This window comes from Urocitellus parryii, chromosome 8 (genome assembly GCF_045843805.1).
Source record: "Urocitellus parryii isolate mUroPar1 chromosome 8, mUroPar1.hap1, whole genome shotgun sequence".
In the NCBI taxonomy this organism is placed as follows: domain Eukaryota; kingdom Metazoa; phylum Chordata; class Mammalia; order Rodentia; family Sciuridae; genus Urocitellus; species Urocitellus parryii.
In genome coordinates this window covers 52,597,490-52,618,228 of record NC_135538.1, presented here as the reverse complement: position 1 = coordinate 52,618,228, position 20,739 = coordinate 52,597,490, and the positions used below count along the sequence as shown (strand labels likewise).

General features: G+C 34.2%; 1 protein-coding gene across 1 annotated transcript in view; it reads left to right on the top strand.

Moving 5' to 3' along the window:
• Fig4 (FIG4 phosphoinositide 5-phosphatase) overlaps positions 1-20,739 on the top strand; it is a 104,783-nt gene that overhangs the window by 6,377 nt on the left and 77,667 nt on the right. The window contains exons 2-6 of the mRNA XM_026389612.2: positions 3,694-3,792; positions 5,951-6,074; positions 12,132-12,288; positions 17,454-17,504; positions 20,118-20,266. Of these exons, the coding sequence (XP_026245397.1) occupies positions 3,694-3,792; positions 5,951-6,074; positions 12,132-12,288; positions 17,454-17,504; positions 20,118-20,266 (580 nt within the window). The remainder of the gene's footprint in view (positions 1-3,693; positions 3,793-5,950; positions 6,075-12,131; positions 12,289-17,453; positions 17,505-20,117; positions 20,267-20,739) is intronic.

Sequence of the window (20,739 nt, the reverse complement as noted above, 5' to 3'; positions counted from 1 at the left end):
GGTGAATCTAGGTGAAGGGCTTATGGATGTTCATTGTACTGCTCTGTTATCTTGCTATAGGTTTGAATTATTTTTCAAAATAAAAATTTGGAAAAATCAGAAATCAAGAATTTAATGGAAAGATATTTCGCGGCAATTTTTAAGCCTCAAAGGCTGAGATCCGTTTTGAAGCATACTATTAACTATAACAGACTCTAAGGTATACATAGTTACAGTGTTGCTATATTCAATAGGGAGTAAATAAGAGTGAGCGGAAACTAGGCCTTTCTGGACTTAGCAAAATCATGTGAAAGTACATTTCAAGTTCCCGCCAGGGGGCGGTGCAGACAGTAATTCTGCTGAATACAGCAGGCCCACCAAAATCTGTGGTTTTCTTTCCCACACAACTAACTCCACATGAGGTCGCTATTCTCTGCACAAAACATTTTTAGGGTTCTTAGATCACATAGACCAATTTAGAAGAAAGAATATGGGTATTATTCTGCTTCCCATTTCTTTCTTCGCACTTAAATCTGTTTCTGAATACTGTGGATTCTCGCTTTTGGCTGCTCTGATTCATGGAATCTTTGGAAGGATCTGGACATGGGAGGTGCAGTTCTACATTCCTTTGTGTACTCCAGAGGCCAGTAAAATATTTGCCAACAGCATATCAGGATTCATGTCAGTCTTTTTATTACAAACTGCCAAATCATAATTTTATGCAGTTATTCTTTAGATTTCATAGGAACTACAAAAATTCTTGGACTTTCATTTGGGGATTTTATCCCCTTTAAAACTGTGATATGTTCCTTACTGAATAGTTGATTTAGAAAAGCCATCTTCTTAAGATGGGTTAATATAAATGTAGAAAATTACCCAACAAATTAAAAGATTACTCTGTGGTAGTTGATTGTTTTTCCCCTAACACTTACCCATGCCTGTGGAGTCAGACTGCATCTAGTAGACTAGGAATTAAAAACCACAGAGGTTATTAGAGAGTTAGCCCCAGGCTCTTAAGGTGCTTATAATGAGATGTAGTGGGAAGACAAGCGCCAAACAATTTATACCAGGCCTTCAGAAGTAAGTATTAAATTCAGATATAAATAAAAGTGCATTGAGGTGAGGGAGTTAGATATATGACTGAGGATTTTTACAGGTGAAAATAGGGGCTATCACTTGTTCCATCATGGTTAAGTACACAAAGTCCTGCTTAGAGGTCATTCAAAGCTAAACTCGGCATCAGAATAACTCTAGCCTCTCTGCATACCTCTCTCTGACCAACCCTAAATGAATTAAATGCCCTTTCTGTGTTTTCTCTGCATCTAGTTCACACCTCTATTATAGTATGTTGTTTGTGGTGGCTAATTGCACACTCATCAAGGATCAAGGCTAGTGACCAAAAAATTGGTGCATTCTCTCATCCTAGTTTCATTCTGGTCATGTACAAGATTTCCTCTCTTTAGGACACACACTGTCACTTTCTCCCTCTCACTCTCTCTTTTTTCCCCTTGTTTTGTCTTTTTTTTTTTTCAAATAAAATGGCATAGACTCACTGATGTCTTTAAAAGGAGAGAAAAAGAACACCTGTTGAGTGCCTTCTTAATGTTGAACACTGTACTTACTGTGTGAGGTGCTTTGTGAGCATTTTCTCAGTTCTGTTCCTCTAACAGATGAGATGCAACAAGCTTCTTCCTCTTCTAGGTCTTTGCCCTTCCTGTTTCCTTCCCTGGGACCTGTTTTTTTTTTTTTAAGTCCTCAAGAAAGTGACTCTCTTTTTTGCTAACAATTATGAATCGTTTACAAATCATTCTTCTGAATTTTATTAGGTTGGTTCCCTGCTCCTCTCAATAGTGGGTTGAGCCTAAGGAACAGGAATGACCTGACTCCTCACTGAGATGGACCTCTTCCTTTTCTCCCTGTTTTCTTGCCTTTTTAGCTACTCCCTGGGACATGGAATCTGTTGCTGGATGACCCAACTTAGTACTAATTATTAGTATAATTACTTTATTTCCACCTCTTATAACTGGTAGTGTCATCTGAACCCTGCCTCTCATTGGAGATGAGGCATTAAGTCTTTTGGTTAGCCTACTTCTTGATGCTGGACTCATGTATCATCTCTTAACCTACAGTTTCACTCTTTATATTCTCTAAGTAGATCAGACCTTTATAAACTGATATGTAGTCATGGGTCACTGAGCAACAAGGACAGGTTCTGAGAAATTCATCATTAGGTGATTTCTTTGTGGCACAAACATCAAAGTGTGCTTACACAAAGATAGCTATGATGTCATTAGGTGATATAATCTTAAGAGACCACCATTGTTTACAAGCTCCATGGTTGGCCAGAAAATTGGTGACCAAGTTACGTGGCACATGACCACATATTTAATAATAATTTTTTTAAAACCCATCTGTTTCTACAGATTTAGAGTTAAGACAGTATAACCAAATGTTCATATTCTGATATAAAATCTTAAAATCTTATCCATTCTTTTTTTTTTTTTTTTGGTGATACTGGGGATTGAACACAGTGCTTTGTGCATGCGAGGCAGGCACTCTACCAACTGAGCTATATCCCCAGCCCCCAAAATCTTACCCATTCTTGATGACTCAATTCTATTCTCTACTCTTCCATTTTTATATCTATAGTAACCTACATGAATCTTTCTTGTCCTGATTTCTTGTGGTCTACATTCTTCAAATCTAGAAAATTCTAGAAAATCATATTTGTTATTTTCATTGCTTTGTGTATCTATACCTTATATGAACAATAAGATGGTAAGATGAAAGTTGATTGTGGCAGTTGTCTTTTCAATTTTTGCAATGTTCAAAACATGACACTTTTTAAAGGGCATATTAAAAGCAAAACACCATTAAGTAACTTATTTTTGTTAATGAACTTTTACTACTTTTCCAAAATTAACTTAAAAATAATTCATCCACGGGCTGGGGATGTGGCCCAGTGGTAGAACGTGTGCTAAGCATGTGCTCTGGGTTTGATCCTCCTCACTACCACCCACACATATAAATTCATAATAAAAACTCATTTAGTTTTTCTTAAAAACATTTTTATTACATATATGATTATTTTCCACATTTTTTATTATTCATTTATTGTCAGTATTTAAGTGGGCTAGTGTTATTGTGTTTAGATATAAGGCTTCAAGGAAATGTTTCAAGAAGGAAAGAATATTAGATAGTAACTCAATATAAAAGACCAGTTGGGAAAGTACAACTATTTTAATATTTTATAGGACTTTCAGGTGGACTTTTATACAATCTCATACTTGTACAGAATTTTTTTAAAGCTTTATTGCCTATCAATATTTTAATAGCTATAATTGTCTAAGCTTCCTAATTACATAGTTAACTTTCTAATTCTTATCAGAGTTGCTTCTTCCTGGCAAAGCTTAAATATCAGTCTCCAATAAGATTAATTTCTAATTTTATCTTATAATTAAATTCATCTGACCTGATTACTGGGTGTATTTCAGACATAAGACTGATACTTATCATGAAGCCACTAAGAATATTTCAATTTTAAAACTGACCTTTTGGAATCAATCTTTCTTTAAGCTGTCAGTTATACTTAGCAGAAATATTCTTTAAAAAGTAACCTGACTTTATGAATGTATTTTCACAACCTGTGTGGTAATAAAATGTGTATAGGGCAAACTGCCTTAAAAAACTAATGATATTCCTTTTTATTTATAGAGATACTTTCTTGTTGGGAGCAATCATGCAGAAACAAAATACCGTGTCTTAAAAATTGACAGAACAGAACCAAAAGACTTGGTCATAATTGATGATAGGGTAAGTAGCTTCCAAATCTGACTATAAGCAGGAATTTTTGTGGGTGTGTTGTTAAAAGGATATGAAATAGCCTTTAGTGATATGTATTTTTATCACGGATCTTAAGTTACAATTATTTTTCTTGGTTGACTAGATTTGAACCTCTAATCTGGTTTCTTGAAATTACTAATGTCAAAAATTATGCTAAAATTATAATTTGTCCCTCGTTTTGATTTGTTTTTGAAAGCACACTCTTCAGATAAGGTAATGAATATAGTTTCTTAAAGAGTTGACATTTTAAGATTCCAGTGTAACTTAATATTGTATCTGCTGAAGAGAAATTATCTATTTCTGTGTTTGAGTATGATGTTACTACAAGGCAGGCAAGACTTCTATCCTGTAGACTTATTATTAAACTGTTAAAAATCACTTCTAGTCCTGAATTTGCCTTAGGGAAGATCCTTCCCTCCCCTTCTCACCCCCCCTGCCCTGCCCCCCCTTTTCTTTCTACCTCCTCTTTTTATCTCTCTTTCTCCCCCTCCCTCCCTTCACTTTTGTTTTGCTGGTTTTTTTTCTGTACTCTTTCTCTGCACTGCTCCCTCCCCCTTATGGTGGGGGACTATGTAGTGTGGGACTGACTATGTGCTTATATAGTTGTGTGTGTTTCTTTCTTTCTTTCTCTTTCTTTCTTTCTTTCTTTCTTTCTTTCTTTCTTTCTTTCTTTCTTTCTTTCTTTCTTTCTTCTCTCCATCCCTCCCTCTCTCCCTCTCTTTCTCCCTTCCTCCTTCCTTCTGTCCCTCCCTCCCTCCCTCACTCTTGGTCCTGTCCCTCATGCCAATCCAATAATGAGGACACGGTTTTGAGAAAAAGGAAAGAGAAGGTTTATTGCTTTCTTACAAAGGAGAAACATAGGGGACTCCTGTCCCAAAGGCAGTGATTCTACCCATCATCAGGCACAGGAGGGTTTTATAGAAGGTGTCCCTTATTTGCTGATGCTGGCTTCGTCCATAGGATCCTCTTGTCTAAGCCTGGGATTACAGGACATTTGGCTGTCTTTCCTTCTTTAAATGATGGTGCCACCACATGATATTGGAGAATTGGAACTTTTTTTCCTGGATGGCTATCAAATCTGCAGTAGGACACATCTGTCCATCATGCAGTAGAGGATCTCTAAATGATCTTTAAGGAAAAGGTAGAATAAAAGAAGTGAGTTCCAGAGACTCTTACCATGAGATCAAAACGCTCTTTCTTCCACTCTTTTTTCTTCTGGGAAATGAAAACCTAAAGTGTAAATAAATAATAGTAAACAATACAAACAGAAATTTGAAAAAAAAAAGTCACCTCCAGGACCTCTTCTAATGACTTGCTCTACACTGAAGATATATCTGCTCTTATCCAGATATTAAGTTATCCAGAGTCAGGAATATAGAGGCTTAATTCAGGTGGCACAAAAACATGAAGCTGTTAGTCAAAAGTGAAATACAATGTAGTTGTGTTAAATAGTTAATTTTTAGCTTTACAAATGGAAGAATTTAACTTACCTTTTGTGTTAAAGTTCCTTTCTATGAATATTTCTCAATACATGTGGAGTCCTGGTTTTGCAAACATATTACTAGCTGAAATTTAGAATTCACTTTCATTAAACTCTTTCTGAAACTATTCTCTGTTATAATAATTTTTGATAAGTTCTTTATTACGAATTCCTGGGAATCCATTCCCCTCCCCATCTGCTTAGGAGTTTTGATTAATGGTTCTTGGCTTTATTTGGTGGTGGGACTAATTGGGGGACACTTTGTAGGCCTTATCATAAAAATGCATATGTATTTAAAAATTTTCATTTAGTTTTAAGGGATTTGCCTTCTTATTGAAATATGTCTATGAATCTCTTAAATATCTGCATCTCTGGATCAGATAAATTTTAACATTTTTTGTGTAGCAATGTGATCCAATAATTTAATTTTATAATTAGAAATTAATTTAATATTAATTAGCAATTACTTTAGCACTAATTGCTAATGTTAAAGAACTTGTTGGCTTTAAAAATTGTAGCTTAGTCATACATTACTATATAGTTGTTTATGAAATAGCTAGCAATTCATGTAGACAACTTAATTTTCAGGGTAAATAAATAATCTACAGAGTAAGCACAACCTTACAGATTACATATGCTTATTTTCAGCATGTATATACTCAACAAGAAGTACGGGAACTTCTTGGCCGCTTGGATCTAGGAAATAGAACAAAGATGGGACAGAAAGGATCCTCTGGGTTATTTCGAGCTGTCTCAGCTTTTGGTGTTGTTGGTAAGAAATCTGCCCTCCTCTTCCTTTTTTTTTTCCCACCCTCACATACACTACTTGAAGAGAGTTTATAAGGCTGTTTAGCTTTATAGTCATAACCCATCACCTGTGTTTGTTTAAAACTTCATTATCCATCCATCAAATATCAAATATCATTTGTATAGAATCTGATTATGTGCTTAGCAAAGCTCAGTTTTATCCAGGAGACATACAAATATGGAAATGTTTTTGGGTCTGTCTGGCTCATTGTGGAATGAAAAAGTAAAAATTAGCATGGACTATAAACATCAGTGCCCTGCTTTTCAGAGCTGGCATAACAGATACATTAACTTTAAAGTTAACAGAAATTTCTTCTAAAGACAGGCTGCAGTGATAAAGTATCATAACCCCCTTCTTTAGATGATAACTGCTTTCTTACCGAGAAGCTTTCTTTATACTCACAGACCATCAGAAACTTTGCTGTTTGAAATTATAAGATAAAACATTCCACTGTAACCTGGATAATCTAATTCACTCTGATGCAGTGGGTTTAATTTACAACTCAGGTGCAGACTTCAGATAAGGGGTCACTGGACATAATACTCTATGATATGCTAACTCTGTTTTATTGGAGTAAACGGGACCCTGGATCTACTTCATAGTCCAAAGTCGATATTACTCTCTGTAAATACAGACTGCTTTGGTTTGAGTCTTTTACTTAAATTTGCTTTAATATTAAATTTTGACACCCTTTACCTTAGTGAGAAACTCTGCAGTTCCTTCATTGTGGTGGGTCAGGAAACCTGTTCTTTCTGTACTATGGGTTTGTGTCTAATTGGGGTAGGACATAGGATCAAAATAAATGTACATGAAGCTATTCCAAGATTATAATTAAAAACCAAGGTGTATAAGTTCACTTGTATTGTAGATTTCATAAGAAGTAGATTGCTTGGTCCTGGAATGGGCAGGAAAGATTTTCTGGAGTAGATGAGACTCAAGCTGAACCCTGAGAGTGGAATAAGAAAGATATGGATAGAAGTAGGGAAGTGAGGAGGGATTCCAGCAGGAGTGACAGCAGAGGTGCAGAAATGAAGATGCTCATCGGAGCTGGAATGTTGGGGGGTAGTCAGATGAGACCAGATTATTCTGAGCCATGTGAATAATACATTTGTGAAATGATTAGAACGGTTTTCTTCCATTCTAAAGCCAAAATGTTTTCTCTACTAACTTTTAGCATGCTTTATTTGTGGACATTCTCATTGGAATATGGCACAATCTATAGGAATCTAGAGCAGTTGCTTCTCAACTCTTTGTAGTAAAGGACCAGCCTAGGTTTCATAGAATATATGAGAAATTAGTGTAAATTAGAAATTAATATATGAGAAATTGAAAAAATAGTTATGCTCGATAGAAGATTCTTGGTTGACAGGTTTTCTTTCAGTGCTTGGGATGTGGCATCATCCTACCTTCTGACCTCTACTGATCAGCAGTCAGTTGTATATGACTTATTTGAGTTTCCCTAGAAGTGATTTCAGGCAAGGGCCCCTGAGACCCAGGATTCTTGACTTATCATGTTAGGACAGAGCCTCCACTCTGTAAGTAGGGACTGGGTAGAAGAAAGGACTATAGACCTCAGCCATACTTGCCTACAGTGGAGCTTCTGCCACACAGAGCTAAACGGAAGGGAAGTGCTAGTGGCCTTTCTCTCTTGAGCAGAAACTGTGGTCTAGACTGGGAACTGGGGGGAGAGGAAGGAGCCTTGTCCTCTTGGCTGTGCCTGCCTGAAGTGAATTGCCTGTTATTGGGAGAGGGTGTATAAGCAGACCATAATTCAAATGCCACAGACTTGCTGTTCTTACCAAGACTTAGTAGGTTCTCTTGAATAAATATTTCTTCATTTGCTTTATACCCTTAGGAAATTTCTGGAAACTTTCTGTGTTTTACTAATTTTCACCAGTATGGTTGTTTCCTTGGGGAAGGATTCTGCTAAGCTCCTCACAGTGCTATTTCAGAAGTGAAACCTTCCTCCCCCCCACCAAGAAAGTTAGTTTTAACTCCAAAAACAAAGTATTGGGAGCCATTTTTTTTTTAAGCAAACTACTGGGCTGAGAACTAAATGCTACCAAATATTAATGCATATGGATCTCTCTTTAATCACTGATATAGAACATATATATTTTAATGATTTGACATAAAATATAACTTTATTTTTCAACTCTCTAATACAGATTGAGCATCCTTAAACCCAAAATCCAAAATCCAAGGTGCTCCAAAATCTGAAACTTTTTGAGAGCTAACAGAACACTCAGGTGGAAAATTCCACACCATAAAACTTCATTTTATGCACAAAATTATCAATAATGTAATCTAAAATTGTTTTTCAACTATGTGTTTAAGGCATGTGTGAAATGAATATATAAATGAATTTCATGTTCAGACTATGGTCCCATTGCCAAGATATCTCAAAACTCAAATTTTCCAAAAATCTAAAAATTTCAAGTTCCAAAGCATTTTGAATAAGGAATACTCACTTGTATTCATAAAAAGCTGAACCAATCCACCATTATGTATAATTATGATGCACTAATAAAAATATTTTTAAAAAAATCACTGTGTAACAAGAAATTTAAAAAAGCTTAACTATTACTAAAGGAAATGGCTTTATGGCTCCTTGTGTTTTATAAATACTCAGGAATCAGGTTGGCAGGAGAAAGGTTTATTCAAAACAAGTTTTAAGGAAGATAGAGCAGAGTTTTTTGTCTTAAATATCTATCTTTAGGGAATTTAAGAGCATGAGAAGATTTTAGAAGAGAAGGTAGATTAGGATAAAAGGCAGGAAATACACATATGCAGATTTAGTTATCCAGAGATCATGTCAGTCTTAATTTCCTTAGCATCTGTCCTCAGCATGAGAAATTTTTTTTTATTCTTAGTGTGAGGAAGTACAGGATGCAGAAAAACAGGTTACCAGGAAGTTACCCTTAATTTCAGAGGGAATCTGTTTTATAACTATCAGAAATGATGTTTATAGATTTCATGAAGGATATGTAACTTACTGGACTCATTGTTTTTCTACCCAACCTCTTCACTTTTCGGGGAATTGGTACTATCTCCTTCTGCCCAATCTAAATCACCTGGTTCTTATATAAAATGGCTTACAGAGCATTCTGACTTCATTCATTGGCCATAGTTCATTTTGGCCCAGGGCTAGGCACTTAACCCAAATTAGGTCAACCCTAGTCCTTTCCAAGGAATTCTGGAATTGAATTTAGTCAAAGAGTCAGTTTCTTCCCAGTGAAGCTTTTGGTTGAAAAGCTTAAATTTGTCAGTAGCGGTTTTCCACCACATGATTTAGAGAAGTAGAAGAGTCTGGTCTGTGGAGAGAGACAGAGGAATGGGATCAATGTTCAGAGGCTCTTCTTGACTGTTTTCTGTCACTTAGTCACATATTTGCCCATGTGTGTCATGAATCACTTCAGTATCTTTAATATAAATTCCTTTTTAAATTTGAGTTGGCTGAAGTTGAGTTTTACCACTCATAATCAACAGTCTGTGAAATCCCAAAATGTTTTTAAAACATTTATTGGTAATTATTTTTTTAAAGAAGGGGAAGGAGATTCCTTGAGAAGAATCCAGAAAGGTATCTCATCAAGATTAACATTATACATTAGCACAGAACTGGAAGGTTCTGAGAATTTATGTGGGTTTTTTGGTTTGTTCGTCTTTGAGCCCAATATTTCCCAAATTTATTTGCTCACATCTACTTTTCTCTCCCTGGAACCTACTAACTAGTATTTCCTGGAGAACACATTAGAGGAAATGCTCTGTAGATACTCATATTGTACCTTTAAATGAAATTAGACCCCCATGCATCTGTGTGCCTTGTCTGCATTCTTTTAGTGAATTGGCTTTGACATATGAAATATATCCTTGACACTGCTGGAGAATACTCCTAAGGTTATTTCCTTTATCACATACCTTTTTTATGACGATTCACTCTAGAATTATCTCCCAGTTCTCAGAACTAGGATAGTTTCTTCAAGAAACTGATTTGGTTTTTAACTTTGGTCACTGTGTATAGTATAATTTTATGTGTATTCCTTTATATTATCTGTTAGAAAATGCAGAGGAAAATGTGAATTCATAGAGCCTTAAGATATATTCTGACATATTACTTTTATTCTTGGCTTCATTTTACTATTTTTTAATGTTTTTCTTTACTATAATTTCCTCCTTACTCTTGTGAGTATGTGTGTGAGTAAAATAGTGGCAAAAACCCTTATAAAATGTACCATCTTAATCATTTTTAAGTTTACAGTTCAGTAGTGGTAATGAGGCAGGAAAGTAGACAACTCATAGGTAGATAGGACAAGGCCCTTAGAGAAGAGAAGGAGGGAATGAGACCTTGCCATCCTACAAGGAGACAGCAGGCCTGGAGAACATCCTGTTGCTGCCCCTGACAGCTTCAACCACAATGACTCCTCCTTAGCTAGAATATCCTGTCATTGCACCAGACATCCTGGACCCAATGACCCTTCCATGGATACCCCAACCCCTATCCTTAATTACAGATAACCACAAAATCTGCCTCTACCCCAAGTACTTCCTTTTGTGCCAACAAACCCTATCCCCACTCTTGTGCTAATAAAGGCCTAGAAATTACTTTCCTTGAGATTGAAGAAGACAAAATAAAATTGATTGGACCATTTCAGAATTTTGTACCCCACCAATCACCTACAGGGACAGACCAAGCTCATAAAAACTCCTAGACAACAGACACCTATTGGCATCCTTCTCTTGGGATCCCTCTGTCTTTGGGAGCTCTTCCTTTTGCTTTGCTCTCACCTTGTGTTCGTGGATTTCATTCTACAAATTTATAAGACAGAGAACCCACCATCCATGCCCTTTGTTACAGTAATGATCCAGTGACACTTCTGATCCAATGACAATAGAAATGGAACTGGGCCTAAGAGCATGAACACATAGGCAAAGCCTTAACTGGGGATAGTTTACCTCAAGGAGAAGAGAGACAACACTGAGAACAGAGAGAAAAGGCTATTTCCCAAATAAGGGGACAAGTCTTTTATCAGGTTACTCAGTTCTGGTTTTACAAGTGGCTCCTGAAAAAGTATTTATCACATGAGGGGGCAATCTCCATTTGTCTTATGAGATGTTTATCTACCAGACCTGTGATCCTGGATGGGGGACAGTTTGGTTCCCCTGAGGTGATTGCATGTGTAGGGAGCAGTCTCATCTTTTTGTTTTTGGTACCAGGGATTATTGAACCCAGGGCGCTTTACCACTGAACCACATCCTCAGCCTTTTTTCCCCCCTCAGCTTAGGGCCTTGCTAAATTGCTGAGGCTGGCTTGGAACTTTTGATCCTCCTGTCTCAGCTTCTGAGCCTGCCGGGATTACAGGCATGCACCTATGTGCCCGGCAGGCTGTCTCATCTTGAGGTTATCTGCCTGGAAAGTGTAGGGCAATGAATAAAAAAGCTGTAAAGTTGGCAGTTGAATGTCCCTGCAAATCTTGAAATTACCTTAGTCACTCATATCATGGTGTACTCAAAGGGGAACAAGACAGGTTGGGTAAATTTGAGCTAATAAACCTCGTATCACCAGTTTTTAGACAGACATTCTGTGAGTAACATGCCTATATGCAGAAGACCTTGGGAATGTATCTGCAATCTGTTCCTTTGGTGTGTCTTATCTAGTAGGTCTATATACCTTATTGTGCAGCACATCTCTAGAACTTTTCATCTATGCAGAATTGAAAGTTTATATCCATTGAACAATTCCCTTTAATCTTGTGTATAGCTTTGCTTAAGGCATCTCAATCCTGTTTGTAATGAGATTAAAGGAATTAATGAATTAAGTAAAATTGTTTACATTAATATTTTTAAGTGAGATAAATGACTGTATGGTTATTTCTAGATAATAATTCTAAGATAACCAAACAAATGTGTGGCTTTAAATGAGAGAGAAATGTGTTTAAAAGTCTTTGGCCTCTTAAATATGTATCTAAAAAACTTTACTATATTTACAAAACATTCTATTTATTTTTCTTTTTTGTTGTACAGGTTTTGTCAGGTTTTTAGAAGGCTATTATATTGTGTTGATAACTAAAAGGAGGAAGATGGCAGATATTGGTGGTCATGCAATATATAAGATTGAAGATACAAATATGATCTATATACCCAATGATTCTGTACGGATTACTCACCCTGATGAAGCTAGGTATGTACTAGTGGTAGCAATGTGTTTTTTTTTTTTTAATGAGGCAGGCCAATTAGAAAACAAAATAGAATCCAAATATTCCAAATGCTATATATAAAGGTCAAATGTTGGCTCACAACTTTTGTTCCAGGCTGTGAAGGCTCCATTATAATAATTGATTCAGACAAGGACACAATGGTTATTATTTGCAAATAGGAAAAGGTAATTTGTATAATTAAAAAGAACAGGCATACTTAACCAAATGATCAAACTTAGCATCACCAATAATGAGATAAAACTAGCATTATTTGCTTCTTATTGTGAAGCAATGGGAGAGACACAGATTACCTTAAAGTTCTTTTCTTTTTTTTAATTTGCTGAAAATATTTCACTTGAATCTAAGCATGATGAAATGAGACAAATTCATATTGTATGAATTTTTTTCAAGACCACTGGCCTGGACTCTGAAAATATCAAAGTCATCAAAGATAGAAAAAAAACCCCCAAATTTTAGGATTGACTATTCGAGATTTTAGAACAGAAATGACAGATGCAGCATGTGAATGTCAATTAGATCCTTGGTTGAAATGTACATGTGCATGCGCACACATACACAGGGCTACAGAGGACTTTCTGAGGACAGATTTTGGAGCATTTCAGATTTCAAATTTTCATATTAGGGATATGCAATCAAATGGTTTTGAAAAATAAAATGTGCTTGTGTATTTAAAGAGAGAGGGCTCTAACCATGAATTCAGAAAAGGGGCTGGTGTTCATTTTACTATTTTCTCTCCAATTTATTTATTTTTTTTGTAGATTTGACATTTTTCCAAAGTTTTGGGAAAAATTATTGAAGCCTTGGGAAAGTAGAGGAAATTGATAGATTTAAAATTATAAAGTTTCAATTCATTTAATATTGTAAGTGTTAAAATGAAACAAAGGTATATTTATGTTTTAGTATAGTAATAGTTTAGATTTAAATTATACTGTGTACTTTTCATAGTGTTGTTTTGATACACAAACCAAAATTAAAGGTGGTGTGGCTCTTTTGCTTGAAACTTTGTTAGTTTAAGGTTTCCTGGATTCTTGTGATGTCTTTGTTATGATTTAAAAGTGGTGTTTGTTAAAAAATAATTTGTTGCAGATGAGGATAGGAACAGTTCAACAGATAGATAAAGTAGATCTTTGTCTTGCACTAACTGAAAAATTGTATCACATATACCTAATAGACTGGAATTGTATATTAATTAAAAGTGAATTAAATAGGCTATTGCACATGAATCAAGGGATGGGAAAGAGTTGAAGAGGTTTATATAATTAATAAATGCCATCTTTATGATTCTTTAGCCAAAAATAGTCAAACAAATTGTTTGGTTCTATGTAGAAATTTTATTATCTTTAATTTTTTTTTAAGAGAGAGTGAGAGACAGAGAGAGAGAGAGAGAGAGAGAGAGAGAGAGAGAGAGAGAGGGAGAGAGAGAAAGAGAGAATTTTTTTAATATTTATGTTTTTAGTTTTTTGGGGACACAACATCTTTGTTTGTATGTGGTGCTGAGGATCAAACCTGGGCCGCACGCATGCCAGGCGAGCGCGCTACCGCTTAAGCCACATCCCCAGCCCTAGAAATTTTACTATCTTTAAAGAGTAAAAATATCTTATTGTTTTATCCAAAATAAAATACAATTATATTAATACTTTATTATAAGTGGAACAAAGTAATATTATTTGGTAAACAAAATGTTTAACACACTTACAAAACTGTATAATCCAATAATGCATTTAAGTACAAATATTTAATAAAATATTAGTAAATTTTTACCACTTTAAAATATTGCTAGGAAAAATTATGATCATTTTAATATTTACAGGAAATGGAGAGTAAAACTTTAAAAGCATTGCCTTTAATTAAATAAGGAACAATAGAGATATCTACCATCATAACTAATAGCCCTAGCCAATTCAATAAGACTAGAAAAATAAGGTATAAAGCTTAAAAAGGAGGGGCTGGGGTTGTAGCTCAGCAGTAGAGCACTTGCCTACCATGTGTGAGGCACTGGGTTTGATTCTTAGTACCACATAAAAGTAAATAAATAAAATAAAGGTCCATTGACAACTTAAATAATATTTTTAAAAAGCTTAAAAAGGAGGCACATTATTATTATGTAGACATGATGTAGCATATTTTCTACTTGAAAAATATAAGAATATCTACAAGCTCTCAGAACTAATGAAAAGGTGATTGAAAAAAAATATCAGCATGTAAGAACCAGTAGTGTTTCTATACACTGACGTTATCCAACTAGAAAATTTAATAATGACCCCATTCACAACAGCACCCAGACACATAAGCCACCTGGAAATAAACACAACAGAAGCTACACAAAACCTTATGGAGAAATTTAAATCATTACTAAAATATATTTAAAATCCCTAAATAATTGGAAAGATGTCCCTTTGTTCATGAATGAGAAGACAATGTCATAAAGATTGGTTTTCTCCAAAATTAATTCATAAATTTAATGTAACTAATCAAATTCCAGAGGATTTTTAAAAAATTTAAATGACAAAATCATTTTAATTTTCATATAGAAAAGCAAATGTCTAAGTATAGTTTAGATAATAATTCTAAAATAGAAAAACAAGAAGAAATAAACCTAACCAAACAGCAAGACTTATAGTAATGAAGATAATCCGTAAGTACAATTAAGATAACCAGATAGTAATATGCTTTGTATTGGAGAAGGAACTAACAATGATTGATAAACAGAGTCGAAAAAGTCTAGAAAAGATTCACTTTATGTGGGAAAATGGCATATGAGAAGAGTGAGCACAACAAATCATTGGGGAAAAGTTAGGCTAAATGGTGCTGGTTTTAAATTTGGACAAAAATAAATTAGATTCTAATCTCTGATAGTACTCAAGAGGCAATTCCAGAAGTTCAAAGACGATTTTAAGGGAGAAAAAAAAAAGTATTTTTATGATCCTAACAGGGAGGAGGATTTCACAAATAAAATTTAAAAAAAGCACAAAGTATAAAAAATGACATATTTGGTGCTTTTTATATTAAAACAATATTATAATCCAGACAGATTTTGGGAGATAAGCTGAAGTCTGAAAGTCTAATAAAGATTAGTGTGTAGACTATCTGAAGAATTTTTACAAATTAGTGAGAAGATGATAACCTAACTGAGAAATGGTTAAACGTTAGCTAACAAAAGAGATGTTGAACCTTGCTAGTAATTTGGGAACTGTAAATTTAAAAAGGTACCATTTCATTCTCACTATATTGGGAATAATTAAAATATCTGTTGTTGTCAAATGTTAGCAGAGACAAGGGAAATGAATTTATGCTATGAGTAATGTGAAATCAGCAAGTTATAAAGTGATATTAATTTGACCCCTTAGGAAGACAATTTGACATGTTCTAATAAAACTGAAAATGTGCATTATGTATATGCCAGTAGTTCTGCTTCTATATATGTGCCCTAGAGAAACTCATACAAGTGTATAGAAAAGTGGTATGTTCTTGGCAGCATTGTATCTTATAGTGGGAAACTAGAAAGAACCTAACAGTCTATCAGTCAAGGAATGGATAAATAAAATGTGGTATGTATTATATGATGAAGTAGCAAACATCAGTTTAAGTGAACATATTAAATCCTTAGCTTTTAACATAGTTACTTTAAAAATTGAGTGGGAAAAAAGGGTTTCAGAAGAATATACAAAGTTTGGAATGATTTGGGCAAATGTATTCAACATAATATAATGCTACATGTCATTTAGAAAAATTTTATTTATTTATTTGTTCTTTTTAGTTATACATGACAGTAGAATGTATTTTGACATACCATACATACATGGAACATAATTTCCCATTCTCATGGTTGTACATAATGTGGAGTTACACTGTTCGTGCATTCATATATGAACATAGGAAAATTATGTTCCATTCATTCTACTGTCTTTCCCATTCCCATCCCCGCATCTGCTGTGCCTCCTCCAATCTAGGGAACCTCTATCCCCACCACCCCCATTGTGAGTCAGCATCCACATATCAGAGAGAAAATTAGGCCTTTGATTTTTTGGGATTGACTTATTTCATTTAGCATGATAGCCTCCAGTTTCATCCATTTACTGGCAAATGCCATAATTTCATTCTTATTTATGGCTAATATTCTATTGTGTATATATACCACATTTTCTTTATCCATTCATCTATTGAAGAGCATCTGGTTTGGTTCTATAGCTGAGCTATTGTGAATTGAGCTGCTATGAACATTGAGCTACATGTAATTTTAAAGATGTCTGTAATGGGGTAGAAGTAATGGCACACTAGGACAGAAGGGTTCATTCATGTCAGTAACAGAAAAGTGGTAGCCTTTAGAGAGAGAGAACAGGACTTAATAAAACAAAGGGGATTTTAACTCTTTAAAGTATGTTTTAATTATTTTGTTTTTAAAAAGTTGAAGTGAATATAAAAATGTGACTATTTGTTTCTCTTGAGTGAAAGGCAGGTGGATATTCTATAATTTTTTCTTCAGTTTAAAAACTTTCCAACTTAGCCAGGCATGACATGCCTCCAATTCCAGGGACTCAGGAGGCTGTGGCAGGAGGATCATAAGTTCAAGTCCAGTTTAAACAATTTAGTGAGACCCTGTCTCAAAATTAAAAAAATAAATAAAAATAAAAGGGCTGGGGATATAGTTTAGTGGTAAGGCTCTCCTGGGTTCAATCCCCAGTACCAACAAAACAAAATAACTTTCCAATTTAAAATTATGATGATACACAAATATTTGATTTTTGTTACACTCTTCTCTCCATCCTCAAAGTATTTACAAAACCACACTGTAAAAGTGAAAACAGTTATTTACTGCTATCTTGCCATCAGTCGAAATGCCCCACACATGTAGGTGTATGATTTTGCCTCTGACAGGCATAATCAGTGACAAGGAACGAACTATGAAGTTAAGAGTCTTTTAGGGATGATCAGCAGATTTAGAGCTGCTTCTGATGAAATCTCTATTCAGGAATGGCTTGAATTACTCAGTTTAATGAATGTTTTACTAATATAAATATATATAAGCATATGTTATAAGTATATATAAGCAAATATAAGCATATATATAAATTTGTATCATCTGAATGTTTTTACATGAATGTTTTTACATGCTTTGATTTTTTTTAAGGTATTTACGAATATTTCAAAATGTGGACCTATCCAGCAATTTTTACTTTAGGTAAGTTGTAACTTAGTTTTGTCTCTATTAATAATCACTTAAAGTTTTACATTATTTTCCAGGGGGTATAAATAAAGTGAGAGCACACAGTAACACTTCCTACATTAAAAAAATAACCAAATTATTTTATTTAAAAACATTTAAATGTAGTTATTCCTTTTAAAAATCTGATATTTGAAAATTCATACTGGGAAGTGATATTGACCAAAATATATTGTTGTATTGTGTGCATGTCCAAATATGTAACAATCAATCCCACCACTATGTACTGTATCAATAAAATTGGAAAACAGAAAATTCAAATGGATAAAAAACTAAAGGGTAGTCTCACTATAAAGGTTATTATTATTTTTTTTTAGATAGGACTTGATGTGTTTTAAGGAAATATTTTTGTTTTGCAGTTTTGAATTAGAAACATGAACTCTGCATTCAGCCAGAGAGTTGTAACAGTCTCACAGTTCAATTTTCACTGAATAATTTGGCAAAATTAGGTGCAAATAAATTAAAAATAGGACAACTATCGCAATACTGACATATTGCTGATGCCATCTCAGATTAATAATTTTCCTGGAGAGAAATTAAGTATATATAAAAATACCTCCTAAGAAAAATATATTAGGAGGGAGAATATGAATCCCCATTAGTAAAGAGACATTTTTGGACATATATTTATGGTAGCCTAACAAGCAAACCAGCCAATCCAGGGATAGTCTGAATATCAATAATTAAAGAACAGGCAAGTAAATTATGGTATAGCATTATGATAAAGTGTTACACCACCACTGATGTGACCAATATGTAGATCTAGTAGAAAGAATTATTGTGATAGATGGAAGATTCTGTCTGCTATAATATCCAAATTAAAAAATAGAACACAAAATAGCATGTGCTAATAAGAACCTCAGTCATGAGAACTGAAAGAGAACCTAGCACATTTGTAGCTGTTGGTATTATATACTGACAGGGTAATTTGCATTTTTTAGAAATTTATTTTTAATTAATAGATTAATCACTTATTTATGAAATAAAAACATGTCTACTATGTAGATTGTTTGATGTCTTCATTTATGTAAAATTGAAATTTGTTTTAATAATCACAGAGTGAAGGGCTCCTCATGAAATAATTTTCACTTCCGTAAATATTTGTTTTGTTTTGTTTTCTAATGCTGGGGATGGAACCCAGGGCTTCACATGTGCAAGGCAATGTTCCACTGCTGAGTCATACCTCCGTCCCATAAATATTTATTGAATGTATATTTTCCTTGTATTTTATCATCTTCTTTTTAGTCTTTATTGCCTGATATTATGTTTATAATGTCTGAATTATTACTGAAATTCAGTGGTACTATTAAAAATGATCTTCTGCTTCATATTTCTTGGTTTGTCTTCATTAAGTCTTTCCAAAAGTAAAAATAATGAAGATTAAAGTTTTTGTGCCTCATCCATAGTCTTTTGAGAAGGGTATACTATATCCTTAATATTCAGCTAGAATAAAGCAATTGTTTAAAATAGGAAGAACTGATTGTTAAAGTCAGAAACCAACTTCTTTTTTTTTTTTGAGAGAGAGAGAGAATTTTTTAATATTTATTTTTTAGTTTTCGGTGGACACAACATCTTTATTTTATTTTTATGTGGTGCTGAGGATCGAACCCAGTGTCCCACACATGCCAGGCGAGCGTGTTACCACTTGAGCTACATCCCCAGCCCCCTAGCTTCTTAATATAGCTTTTATCTCTTCAAGATTGTCTACTATAAAATGAATGGAACCATCAAGAAAATGTAGTAAAGTTGAATTTCATAGATGAAACTGAAATCAGTTTCAATTAAATTATGTAAATAAATTTAAAAAGAAATAATAAGGTGTTTGATTCTCCAGTCAGATTTGTAATCATCTTAAAATATTACTAAAATATTTTAAAAACAAATTGTATTAACCTGAAGTATTCAAGATACCTTTTAAAATTCTGTGCCAAAAATATATGCTAGAGATACTCATAAGATTGTTAATTATGTGACATCAGAACTGTAACAGGTTTCTTTTGGCCTAAAGTCCAAATTTTATTTGCATAGACTTTTATAATTTTTATAAGGTTTTACTCTCCTGAAACATGTTTCTCTGTAATGGCTTATCTTATATTCTTATTCTTGTTTTTTTATTTAGTCATTATACTACCAATAATAATTAATATAATCATTTTGGCTCATGTGTAAACTAGTGTTCACAACCATGTACTATTGTAGTGGATATTGTAATAACTTCAGGATCCCATCCAAATGCATATGAAAATGTGACCCCTATGCATAAGACCATGAATGTACATTGATTTCAGTATGAAGCAATAAATGCACATTGTGCAAATCAATGAATATAAGTTACTCACAATGTGTTATTTATTTTTACTCATGCAAATATCTTAAGTCATGCCGTGAGTTTTTGAATTTCTAATCATGCTCATATTTTGCTATTTTACAGTGCTTATTTGAACAGCATTACTTCTAAGTTGAAATAACAGGTGCTAAGTAATTTAGTTCACAGATTTTAATTCCATATGGGAGCAAGATCATGAAACGTGCTTTGCTTTTGTAATTCTCAAGTTAAAATTCTCTTCTCAGTTACAGCTATGATTTGTCTCACTCACTTCAGTATAATCTTACTGTCTTGCGAATGCCCCTGGAGATGTTAAAATCAGAAACGACCCAGAGTCGCCAGGAGAGTTTTGACATCTTTGAAGATGAAGGATTAATTACACAAGGTGGAAGCGGTAGGTGCTTTTCAGCATATTTAATGTATGTTAATGTGGCGTCCATGAAATGGCATCTCATTAAATTTATTCACATTCCTCTCATATTTCTCCATCCCTCAGTGCTCTTTATCTTTACATGGGGTTGTTTTAGATTCATGAACTTGACCAATTCATTTTTATAGAGATCATTAATCACCATGTGATTTTGTTTGTAGGCCAGCCAGAAAATTGTATGCTGACATTTTCCAGCCATTATTCATGCACTTTTTTTTCTTTGTACCAGGGATTGCACCCAGGGATTTTATTCACTGATTCACATTCACAGCCCTTTTTATTGTTTATTTTGAGGCAGGGTCTTGCTAAGTTATTTAGGGCTTCACTAAGTTGCTGAGGCTGGCTTTGAACTTCTGATCCTCTTGCCTCAGATTCCCAAGGCTGTGGCATTACAGGCATGTTTCAACATGTCCGGCTATTCATGCACTTTAAAAAAA